Source organism: Orycteropus afer, unplaced genomic scaffold (assembly GCF_000298275.1).
Source record: "Orycteropus afer afer isolate SDZICR_OR568_19922 unplaced genomic scaffold, OryAfe1.0 scaffold00192, whole genome shotgun sequence".
NCBI lineage: Eukaryota > Metazoa > Chordata > Mammalia > Tubulidentata > Orycteropodidae > Orycteropus > Orycteropus afer.
This window is the reverse complement of record NW_006921779.1, coordinates 220412-233172: the sequence shown is the minus strand read 5'-3', so window position 1 is coordinate 233172 and position 12761 is coordinate 220412. Positions and strand designations below refer to the sequence as shown.

The following is a 12761-nucleotide window of genomic DNA, read 5'->3' as shown; positions in this document are numbered from 1 at the left end:
AAAATTGTCCCTCAAATATGATGGTGAAATTAGGAGATTTCCAGATAAGCAGAAACTAAGGGAATTTGTTAAAACCAGACCAACCTTACAAGACATCAATTAGGGCATCCTGGATAGAGTGGGAGAACAGGGTGGACCAAAAGTCAAAATCATAACAAATACCAGGTTTATTGATCTGATAGAGCCTGGTGAGACCTCTGAGACTATGGCCCCTAGTTACCGTTTAGGCCTGGGATTGAACTCATTCCTGTGGCTCCCAGCCAAACAGTAGACAGGCATATAGGGTGAACATTTACATCAGGTAGATAAACTCCTTAGAATGGTAAATCATGGGAGAACAGAAGGGCAGTATTTGAACAAGGAGACAGCTCAGAGGGCAGGAATGCATAGGAAGGACACAGGGAAGAGATAACTACAGGAGGAAGTGGGAAGAGAGCTATTACATTGTGGGGAATTATAGTCAATGTCATGAAACAAAATGTGTATGAACGGCTATATGGAAAATGAATTTGCTCTGTAAACTTTCACCCAAATCACAATTAAAGAAAAAAAGACTTCTGTGTTGGTAGTATTTGATTGGCTGTCTTTCTCTGCTCATCATGTAAGTTCAGTTCTGCTAAGGCAATCACATTTGTCCTTTAGATTCCAACTCATAGCGACCCTATAGGACAGAGTAGAACTGCTTCATAGGCTTTCCAAGGCTATGAATCTTTACAGAAATAGACTGCCACATCTTTTTCCTGCAGATGGGTTCAAACTGCCAGCCCTTCCATTAGCAGCCAAGTGCTTAACCACTGTGCCACCAGGGCTCCTCATTTGTCCATGGAAGATCTCTGTTGTGGAGCTCAAGTCCTGGAAAAGCTATAGCCAGATTCTGTATTGTTTCTAGGGTGGAGCAGTCTTATCAGAAGGTAATGGCCCTTTGGCACCAGTTACATGTTAACACCAAAAGCCTTATTTCCTGGAACTATCTGCAGAAGGACCTTGACATTGTACAGAGCTGGAACCTGGAAAAGGTAATTGTGAAAACTGCCCCTCAGATTCACATCCTCTTGGCAAGCTTTTTTCAGAAGGAGGGAGGTAGGTGTGTGTGTGTATGTGTGTGTCCGTCCCAATTACTGTGAGACTCCATGCAAATGAACTAAAGTGGAGTTAGGTATATTGTTTCAAGGTTAGGGACCCGAGAGTCTCAGAAACAAGAAAAAGCGGCCTGGCTTTTCTGAAATGGCTAAGGAAATTCTTGATGAAAATAAGTAATATCTTTGGTCTTCTTGGTGGAAGGAGAAGGTTGCAGCCTTCTTTTCACTTTGCATGACAAATATCTCCTCTGTATAAAAAGTATGTATTAGAGGAATGCCAGTGAAATAACTATTATTAATAATAGAGTTATGTCCAGGGAGATACAAGACTTGCTTCTGGAATTCTGGTAATGTTCTGTTTCTTGAACTAAATGCTGATCACATGCTGAATGTTAATTACATGATGAGTTAAATTAGTGAAAAATCAACACATTTATAATGATGATTTATGTACATTTCTATGTATGTGTTAAACTTTAGTAAAATGCTGAGAAAAAGAAAGTTACATTCTCATTCTATTGAATTTTCTCCTGGTTTTCTCTCTAGCTTCGATCTTTAGCACCTGGGGAGTGCCACCAGGTCATGAAGAATCTCCAGGCCCACTATGAAGACTTTCTTCAGGACAGCCGTGACTCTACACTCTTCTCAGTGGCTGACCGCTTACGCATAGAAGAGGAGGTGGATGCTTGTAAAGCACACTTCCAGCACCTGATGAAGTCTATTGAGAATGGTATGTGCTTTGGGAAGATGGAGAGAGGATGGTGGAATGACAGCCCTGCTAGACTCTTCGTATAAACTAGAAAATAACATCACCAACATTTTACCATTTGAGTTACTAAAACCTTAATGATATAGAAAAACTTGTGGAGATGAATTCTCAAAATCAGATTGTGATAGAAGAAGCCTACTGATATATTGGTTGTCATTACTAATCAACCTATCATGTTTTCTTGTAGAAATTATGTGTTTCGATCCTCAAAGATCAGTATTTAATGTGTAGAATTTAGGATCAGGCAAAAGGTTCTCCAGATAAGGCCTGGCTTTCATTAATGCCATATCAAATCTATTGGAGCCAGTGGTGACCTCTGTCTGCAAGTGAAACTGTTGTCTTCAGTTTTACTGATCTTTGTTATGGGGACTCATGGTCTACTTGCTTGTTGTGCATTCCCAGAGGACAAAGAGGAGACAGTGGCCAGGATGTACATTTCAGAGCTAAAGAATATCCGACTGCGCCTGGAAGAGTGTGAACAGAGGCTGGTCAAGCGAATTCAGTCCCTGAGTAGTTCCAGAACCAACGAGGATGCCCGGCAGGACAATGCATTAAGGATTGCAGAGCAAGAGGTAAGCCCTAAGAGCAAGAATGGTGTTGGCTGCAGAGTAAATGCTTTCAGAAGGAAGTGGCTGGCAAGAGGGTCTGGATCCTAAGACATAGGGCAGGATAGTTCTGTCCATCCCAGGAGTCTTCCCTGTAGCCTTACTAATTCTTTTTACCTGTGGAGAAGCATGATTTCAGTTCCCACTGTATAGCTGAATGTTGATTCATTTCCTACAAAGCTGGGAAGGCAAACAGGCTGGTAAATTGTTCTGAGCATTTAGGCTACATATTTTAAGGTTGCTTGGTGTAGAGATCCTTCTCTCTCCTCTATCCCTTATGTGCATGTGTTACTTTTTATTATACGGTTACCATTAGTCCTATGATTCAAGGATGAACTCAGATTCTAAAATGGGCTCTGAAGCATACTCACTTTGTGACTTTGAGCAAATTAACCTATCCTTAGCTTCTTTTAATATGGAGATGATAATACATGATTCACAGTTGTTTTGAAAGTTAAGTGATATAATACATATAATGAACTTTCTGTGAAAGCAAAAAGCTGTAAAAACATAGAGTATTATTCTTGAAATAAAAGCAGCAAATATTAATTTTTCTGAGGCATGTTAAGAAAAGTAAACCAAGATTCTTCTTTTTGGCTTATGTTGTTGTTGTTGTTATTTGCCGTCGAGTCAGCCCTGACTCATAGCGACCCCTCCTTGGGTTTTCGAGGCAGTGTCACTACGGAAGTAGGATTGCCCAACCTTCCTTCCGAGGAGTGGCTGGTGGGTTTGAACCACCAGCCTTCTGGTTAGCAATCAAGTGCCTTAGGCACTATGCTACCAGAGCTCTTATTTTGGCTTATAGTGTAGTTAAACCCATTGTCCTTGAAGAAGAACAAAAAGATTGAAGTCACAATTAATTAGAAACTTCAGTATAAGAGATGTCATAAGATAGTAAGTACTTAGTATATTTCCACATTACCAGATAAACATTGCTGTAGGTGTTTAGATTTATTACTTGGACTTTTTTACTTGGGATGATATGAGAGAATTCTGGTGATTATTAGATTTGAGCTGGGAGCTTAAAGGGAATGGAAAGGAATAGCTAAGGAGGAAGAGTGGTTTTTCTTATGTTTCTCATTGTTAATAAGCCTAAATGGGAGGAATGAGAGAGTAGTACAATTTTCATTGGTTGAGAGGGATCTGAGATGCCTGTATGAGGTATATCTTGTAAGCCTGTAATTCTCATCTACAATATGTTACTTTTCTGTAGAAAATCTAATTGTCCCTGCAAAATAGAACACTCTAAAAAATAAAAATGTTTGACTTTTCTAAAGGACCTCCTTTTTTTTCTCTCTCTCTCTTTCTTTTGAGATAATTTCAGATGTATAGAAAGTTGCAAAAATAGTAGAAAGAAGTCTCTTACAATCATCATGTGGATTCCCCAAATACTAACATTTTTCTGCATTTGCTTTATCATTTTCTTCTATATACGTATATATAATAACACTTTCTTTTTCACTGAATGTAAGTTCCAGACACGATACTCCCTTACCCCTAAATGCATTTGCCAGAAAACAAGGATATTCTTTTACATAACTGTGGAACAATGATTAAAATCAGGAAATTAACATTGACTCAGTACTCTTGTCCAAGCTCAGACCTCATTAAAATTTCATCATTTGACCTACTAATCCATTATAGCAAAAGAAAAAATAATATTTTTGGTTTAGGATTCAATCCAGAATCATGCATTGCATTTAGTTAGTTCTCTACTTGGAACAGTTTTTCTTTGTCTTTCATGACTTTAACATCTCTGAGGAATACAGGCAATTCATTTTGTAGAATGCCCCATGATTAGATTTAAGTAATACATTTTTGGCAGGAATACTGCAGAAATGGTGTTGTGCCCCTGGTACATCATATCTGGAGGTATATGATATTGATTCTCCCATTATTGGTGATATTAATTTGGATCCCTTTGTTAAGGTGGTGTCTGCCACATTTCTCCACTATAAAGTTATTATTTTCCCTTTTGTAGTTACTGTCTTTTGGAGAGATGCTTTAAAACTACGTAAATATCTTGTTTCGAATTAACCTTTCACCAGCTAGATTAGCATCCATTGTTGATTCTTAACTGAATCAATTATTAGTATAGCAGTTGCTGAAAAGCCATTTTTCTAATTCTGCCATTACTTACATATTTTAAAATTTCCATTCTACCAAAAGGAAGAGTTTTCCATTTTTATTAGTTACTTGTTTGTTTAATTTATATTACTGTGGACTCATGGATTCTCCTTTTATTTGATATTTTATATAATCTGTTATTATCATTATTTTGTTGCTCAAAAATGACCAGATTTAGCCAATGGGGAGCCCCTTTTCAAACTGGTTTCTATGTCTTTTTGATATGTCCCCATCATTCTCTGGATGCTTTCTTACTTTTTGACAAAACATGATATTGCAGGTTCTTTTTTTGCTAATCAAAATCCTGGAATCATCTTTTTCTCAAAGAAGTCCTATTTCCGTTAGGTAGAAAATTTAGAAACCAAATATACTCATTGTTATTGGGGTATCATTGCTTGTAGGCCCTCTCAGCAGACAGAAAGCATATGTATACCTACACACATAAAAACACATCTATATCTATCTGTGCGTTTTATACATGTGTGTATATTAATGACATTGGTTAATTGATATATCTGTACTCAGCTGTTGATCTATTTATGTCACACACACACACACACAGCAGTGTTCCAAACTACCACACAGGGCTTTTTCTGTTCTTTCCTCTTTCTATATTTGTAACTCCCTTCTCCAGTACTGGAAAACCTTCTCCACATTTTTCACAGTATTTTACTTGTTGCTTGGTCCTAGTATACACAGAAAGTTTCAAAATTGCTAACTAGTAGTTAGGCAAAAACTAAAAACAATAATAAAAATTGTACTAACTGGAATTCAACATTTATGTATATAATTCTTTTTGTCTTTAGACTAAAGGTATATCTATCACCTAGATACTATGTTCAGAAATTCCTACCTCCTCCCCCAACAATGTGGTGATACTCTATATCTGAAATAGAGTTAGACTCATTCTTTCTGTTTGGGTTCCATTTTAGGGTTTCTTCCTTCTTTCCTTTCTCCTTTCCTTCCTTCCCTTCTTTTTAAGAATGTAAAACACAAACATGGTTCCAAAAGTCAAAATACACAAAAAGGATATAGTCAGAAGTATAGTCCCTTCTCAGTCCCTTTACCCCATTCCCCTTTCAATCTCATTCCTACCATCTCCTTTTTGCATAATTAAACATACATGTATATTTTTATCATCTCCTCTTCTTTTATGTATAAAAAAGGTAACATACTATACTCTTTTGACTTTGCTTTTTCTGTTTGGTATACCATGGAACCCCTCTGTATCAGTTCATAGAGATCTTCCTCATTCTTTTTTGCAGCTGCATAGTTCTCCACTGTGTGGCTATTTCAGTTTATACAACCACTCTGTTATGTATGGGCATATAGGTTGTTTCTAATATTTTGTTATTATAAACAAAGATTGTTTTTTAAATCTTAACTTCTGCCTTCAATATTTATTGTATCTATTTGCTAACAGCACACCCAGGAAGATTTGCATCAACTGAGGTCAGACTTGGATGATGTTTCCATGAAATGTAACACCTTTCTTCATCAGTCTCCATCTGGTTCTAGTGCCCCAGCTCTGCGATCAGAACTCAATCTGTTGGTAGAGAAGATGGACCATGTATATGGTCTCTCTACTGTCTATCTGAATAAGTGAGTGAACTAATGATTTGTGTCTAATGGTCAATATTTTCCATTGGGATCACAAGGGAAAGGAATGGAGTATTTTATGAACAATCCAGAGAGACTACAGGTTTTGAAGAGCATATACCCATGGTGATAGGTGGTGGTTCTAGTTCCAAGTAACATGGAGTGGGTTCATTTGGCTGCAATGATATACTGCCAGTGAGACAGAAGTAGACTTAATTTGCATTGTTAAGACTACTTTGTACCTTCTTTGTGTTTGATTAGACATCTCTGAAAACAACACACAAAGCATTAAAAAGAAAGAAAAACTGAAGAATGAAAAGAAACATCTTCAGTTAAAGAGTAGTTTTTGAAGGTCTCCCCATTTCCCCCTCCCCACCAGTGACCTTGAGGAGTAGCACATCTTCAACTCTAATGTTGAATGATTTTCTGGCCTCATATCATTTCTCTCATGAATTCACCCTGTGTGTGTGCCCCAGTGCCACTTAGAAGTTTATTTTGAATTGGTCTAAATTAGCAGCATATGTATTATGCTTTCTTGTTTTTACAAAACTCAGTCATCTTTTAGAAATGGTGAGATTAATTTTGGCAGCTATATTTTGTAAGACTTTGTGTAGTGCTCCAGGTATTTAGCCCTACTCTTAAGATGTGTGTGTTAACGAAGGTGATTTTATCCACAGGCTAAAGACAATCGATATTATAGTACGTAGCATACAGGATGCTGAACTCTTGGTCAAAGGTTATGAAATCAAGTTGAGTCAAGAAGAAGGAGTACCAGCAGATCTCTCAGCTCTGGAGTCCCATCGGTCTACATTATGGGTTGGTTTCTCTGAGTTCTGAGGAGGTTGACTTAGCATATCCATTGCTTTGGGTTAGCAGAGAAAACCAACTTTGAATGGCTTGGCACTGAAATAAGGGCTAAGAAATATGTCTAACTAGAAAGGGAAAGGAAAGGCTGGCTCTACCTTTCTATTCCCCCTTCCCCAATAGCATCATGGTTTAATTAGATACAATCAATGGTTTTGCTGTAAGTTTATCAGACTTTAAAGTTAAGTTTAAAAAACTTAGCCATTATCTCATTTGATTCTCATAAGCAACTCTGTTTGGTGGATAGAGAAGGATTTTTTATTTCCATTCAGAGATGAGAAAACCAAGACTTGGACTGGCTAAATGACTTATCCTGGCTACATAGCTTATTAGTGGTGGAGCTAGGTTTCAAACACAGTTCTTTGCTACCTACCCTTGATTTTCCAGTGTCCAACGCAAGGGCCATGACCTGTGGAGGCTGTTCTGCCACAGACATTTGAGTCTAGGCTCTTAATTACAGATGTAATATGGAACAAATAGAAAATGTCCTATTTTCTACCTTGGTGAGAATCCTTTTTAGAATGGAAAATATTTAACTTATTACTGTACTTACGTTTTTATAGCATTGGCTTAGTGATGTGAAGGACAAGAATTCAGTGTTTGCAGTCCTGGATGAGGAAATTGCCAAGGCCAAGGTAGTGGCAGAGCAGCTGAGTCGTCTGACACCGGAGCAAAACCTGGATTTGGAGCGCTATCAGGAAAAAGGCTCCCAACTTCAGGAACGTTGGCACCGGGTCATTAGTCAGATCGAGACCCGGTGAGTGGTGGACCTTTCACTCCCTTTGGAGTTTAGGGACAGGGTCTTAAACAAAAACAGAATTATCCCTGTGTGTTCTTATGTAAAGACAAGAATTGACAGAGAAGAGTAGTAATTAAATAACAGCATAAATTCTGGATGAGATTGGTGACAGAATGTTGGAACACCAACCTTAAAGCAGACCTGAGGCTTGGTTTTGGATCCAGCAATTGCTCTCTTACTAGCAATGCCTCCCTAGTGTCCCAAGGGTTTATCTAATTAAGCCATTGATGACAATGACTTCTTAGAATATAGACCAGAAAGGTGGCCTGGTGGGTTTTCTCAAGGATATAGCTGGATTCTATTCTTTTTCACTTGTTTGGAATCCAAAGATGAGCCATTTTTCATAGTGGGGTTTTGCAGAATGTCTTGCTTCCATCCTTATTTGCTAACTCAGTAGTTTTTTTTTTTTTTTTACTGTTACTGGAGATCCTGCTTCTGATAACAGATTAGAATAAGAAAGCAGAAAAATAAATGATACCTTTTTTAAGTCAGCCTGCTTAGAGAAATATGGAGGGAGGGGGATATTGTGATTTTTATAAATTTAAATTGAATCTCTCTAGTTGAATTACTATCCCGAGACTGATTAGACCAACAAAAGTAGTGTAAGTAGGTGGCTGGGTTGACATAGTAAATAACTACTATTTTTAAACATCCCTCTCCCTTCCTCCCCAACTTCTCCCTTAGAAATTATAGTGATCATAAATCATAGCTGTGATGCTCTGTCATCAAGATACCTAAGTATACTGCCAGTGCTACCTTTTTGGCAACCCTGGTGATCCTTGACAGCCTAGGTGAAAAATTTGACAGGGTTTATCATGGGATGCCAGGCCACAAGGAAGTTTCCAGGACTTAGAGAATACAACTATGTTCTATTCACTTTTTACCCCACAGGGCACTGGATACATGTCTCACTCAGCTTTGCATTGCTGTTTCCCACAAAGAAGATGTATCTTCTGTGGTCAAACCCAATTGGAGGCATGGGCTAAAGAGGGAATCCTTCATTTACTTTATTGTATTTACCAAGCTATCTGATTAATAGCTTTGTTCCCTTGCTCCTCCAGCCAATCTGAACTAGAAAGTATCCAGGAAGTTCTGGCAGAATACCGAGCTTCCCATGGAACTCTCATCCAGTGGATTGAGGAAACCACTGCCCAACAGGAAATGATGAAACCAGGCCAGGCAGAGGATAGCCGAGTGCTATCAGAGCAGCTCAGCCAGCAGACGGTGAGTATCATAAAAGAGGATGATGTTTTAGCACTTAAAGCTTTCCCAAAATGGCAAGACATTCCAAGTCCTGTCTTCTAAAAGGGGTTCAGGCAGGAGAGTCTTCAGATACTGGTCTTATGTTTAGACCAGAAGACTTATAACGTTCCTTGCAATGGTGACTTTCTATGACTATATACTGAATTCACTAGATTGACAGATTAAAATTATCTTGATTTTGTTTCTTGATGTTACATTTTATTTTACTAGGATTATGATACCAGGGAACAAAAACCCAGGGAAAGCTATGAGCAGAACAAAATTATTTCATTTAAAGCACTTCTTATTTGTTGCTTTTCATTTTTTCTTAAATTGCATTTTATTGTGTTTTTGGGGGAAATTTATATAGCAAATTAAGTTTCCATTTAACAATTTCTATGCATTTGTTCAGTGACACTGGTTGCATTTTTCACATTGTATCAACATTCTCATTATTTCCAATTTGGTTGTTTCATTTCTATTACTCTAACTTCCTTGCCTCCCCATCCCCCCTTAGCATCTCATTTTACTTTAGGGTAAATGTTGACCATTTGGTCTTAAATAGTTGATTTTTTTTTTTTTTTTTTTTTAAGAGCACATTCATTACTCACTGGTGAAATTGTTTATTTTATGAGCTAATCTTATTTAACGGAAAGGTGATCTACAGGAGTGGTTTCAGTTCTAGGTTTAAAGGGTGTCTTAGGATGACAGTCTTAGGGATTACTCTGGTCTCAATCAGTCCAGTCACTGTAGCCTTTTTTTTTTTTTTTAAGAATTTGAGTTTTGTTCTACATTTTTCTCCCTTTCTGTCCAGGTCCATCTATCCTAGGTCAGAATTGTTGGTAGTGGTAGGTGGGCACCATCTGGTTCTTCTGGACTCATGATAGATGAGGCCATGGTTCATGTGGGCTGTTAGTCCTATAGAGTAGTTTCTTATTTGAGTCTTTGGTTTCCTTCTTTCTCTTTTAATCTTAGATGGCTACTTGCAAACTTTTAAGACCCCAGATGCTACTCACCAGATTAAAATGTAGAACATACACTTTATGAACTATTTTATGCCAGTTGACTGAGTTTTCCCATAAGACTGTGGTCTTCAGCCTTTAAACTCAGTAAACTTAACCCATAAGGTGTTTGTTTATGTCTAGGAAGTATCTGTAACTGTGCCCCCATGTGCTTGATTATATGTATGAATATATATGCCCCACAGACATGTCTATGTCTTCAGTTACACCCATACATGTACATGTGTGTACATACATATACTTTCCTGTACACATATATACATACTTATCTATATAACCATACATATATTTTTTGTATAACCATACATGTATTGCTGTTGTTGTGAAACTGCATATGCTATAGTGTTTACCAAAAACATCCCTTTTTCTTGTGTACTTCGTTGTGTCATTATTTACCTTGGTCAAGTTGTGCAGCCTTCACTAACATTCAGTATTGCCTTTCCCATCACCAAAAGTAACAAGTGTCTACTATCTAGAAAGTGTTTTCGCTTCTTTCCCCCTCATTCCTGGTAACCATCAAAGAATGTTGTTTTCTGTACTTTGCCTATTCTTTTCTTTATAAAAGTGAAGTCATACAATATCTGTCCTTTTGTGATTATTTGTTGGTTTTTCTTTTGTTTTGTTTAGCATTATGGTTAAAAGTATGAGTTCTGAAGTTGGATTGCCTAGATTCCTAACCTAGCTCACTCACTTAACTAACTGTGAAACCTTGACCAAATTACCTAACCACTTAGTATTCTACTTCCTCCTCGGTGAAATGAACAGAGCCATAGTATCTTCCTACTTCATAAGGTTATTGTTGTTAGGGTTAAATTAATTGATACATGTGGTTGTGAAAGTGTAGACCCTACACCAACTGTGTCAGCATCATTGGGAACTTACTATAAATGCAGGTTCTCGGCCTGACACCAAATCTCCTGCATCAGTGACTCTCAAGATGGGGCCCAGCAATCTGTCTTTTAACAAACCTTTCAGATGATTCTGATGTAGCTAAGGTTTGAAAACCACTACCATAGAACATCATAAATGCTCAAAATGTGAGCTGTTTACATGATGAGGATGATGATACTGTTATGATATTTTGGTTTCTAGGATCTGTTTGCAGAAATTGAGAGAAATCAGACAAAACTGGACCAATGTCAGAAATTTTCCCAGCAGTACTCCACCATTGTAAAGGTAACTCTACCGCATCCCAAAAGGGACACCAAGGAACTCCATCTTAGGAAAATCTGCATGTCACTGTGGGTTCTCTTTCTGCACAAATAAATAGAGCTCTTCTGCTAGAGACTAGCCCTGTCCTTCAGTTAATGCAGATGTATTCACTTTCTGCAGCCCCACAGTAGGGGATTTTAAGTGCAATGCCAGACAATAGCTGTGATGTGAGGAGGCTCCACTTGGATGACCCATTGGCCTCTTAAACTTACCATGCTAAAAACAGAAGTTTTGGGATTTCCTCTCAAATCTACTTCATACCTATCTTACCTCCTGTCTAAGGAATCAGTGTTATCATTTTCCTAGTACCTGAGGCAAGTAAACCCCAAGAGTTATCCTGAGCTTTTCTCTTTACATTAAATTTCATGTTCAGTCAGTGAACAAGTTCAGAATTAGGGGGCTTGAGGAGAGGCGGGGGAGATTAAAAAAAACTCAGCCAATTACGTGATATTGCATTGCTTATAAGACAGATTCTAGTTTTAGAGATATTTAAATATGGGGGAATGTGCATCTTAGAATAGATGAAATAATAGCAAATCAGATCATGTCACTCTTCTATTCAATACTCTCCAGTGGTTTCATATTATATTCATAATAAAATTCTTACGTGATTTTTGAAGCCATGTATGACCTGCCCCTTCCCTATGTCTCTGACATCTTTAAATAAAAATGACCTGTTGTCACATACTTATGTTTATTATGTGCCTTTCCTACTAGAATGTAAGTTCCAAAGAGCAAGATTTTGTCTGATTCATTCCCTACTGTGTGTACAATGGCACAAAATAGATGCTCAACAAATATATTTTGAATGAATGAATGTATTTTTTAGTTAATAGCGGAAGACTTTGGGGGTCAAAGGACCTGAGGTCAAATTCTGTCTTCATCATTTTTTAGGCTTAAGACTTTGAATAAGTTACTTAACTTCTCTGAATTTCTGTTGCTATGTCTATAAAATAAGAAGAATGACTACCTCACCAGGTGGTTGTAAAGATAAATGAGGTAATATATAGATAAGGCAGTGTCTCAAACTTACAATACATTCAGTAAATGGTAAAAATTACTTCTATTATTATTAATAATATTTTATTATTACTACTGTAATTTTTTGTGGGATGGTTAAGGAACTCATATTTCCTTCTGCCTAGAGTTTTCTAAGTAATCAACAGGAGCAGGACATTCTAGGCAAGGAACTGCATAATGAAGGCACAGAGGAATGAAAATACAGTTATTTTGAATAGCAAGTATTCTGCCATAGCTGGAGAGTGTATTATACATGAGAAGTAGTGACTTCTGTACTCTAGGTGATTGAAGGAGTTAAGCAGGGGAACATGGTCATCTTTGTGTTTTAGAAAAGTTGTTCTGGTAGCAGGATAGAAAAATGAAGTGGAAGTGAGACTAGAAGCTATGAGAGTAAATAAGCGGGTACTGTAACTGTCCATGTCA

At 37.5% G+C, this 12761-nt stretch overlaps 1 protein-coding gene across 1 annotated transcript in view; it reads left to right on the top strand.

Moving 5' to 3' along the window:
- Window positions 1-12761, top strand: part of MACF1 (microtubule actin crosslinking factor 1) — a 307684-nt gene that overhangs the window by 119125 nt on the left and 175798 nt on the right. The window contains exons 24-31 of the mRNA XM_042781878.1: window positions 890-1016; window positions 1626-1809; window positions 2251-2420; window positions 6004-6182; window positions 6857-6995; window positions 7607-7800; window positions 8904-9066; window positions 11199-11282. Coding sequence (XP_042637812.1) covers window positions 890-1016; window positions 1626-1809; window positions 2251-2420; window positions 6004-6182; window positions 6857-6995; window positions 7607-7800; window positions 8904-9066; window positions 11199-11282 — 1240 coding nt within the window. The remainder of the gene's footprint in view (window positions 1-889; window positions 1017-1625; window positions 1810-2250; window positions 2421-6003; window positions 6183-6856; window positions 6996-7606; window positions 7801-8903; window positions 9067-11198; window positions 11283-12761) is intronic.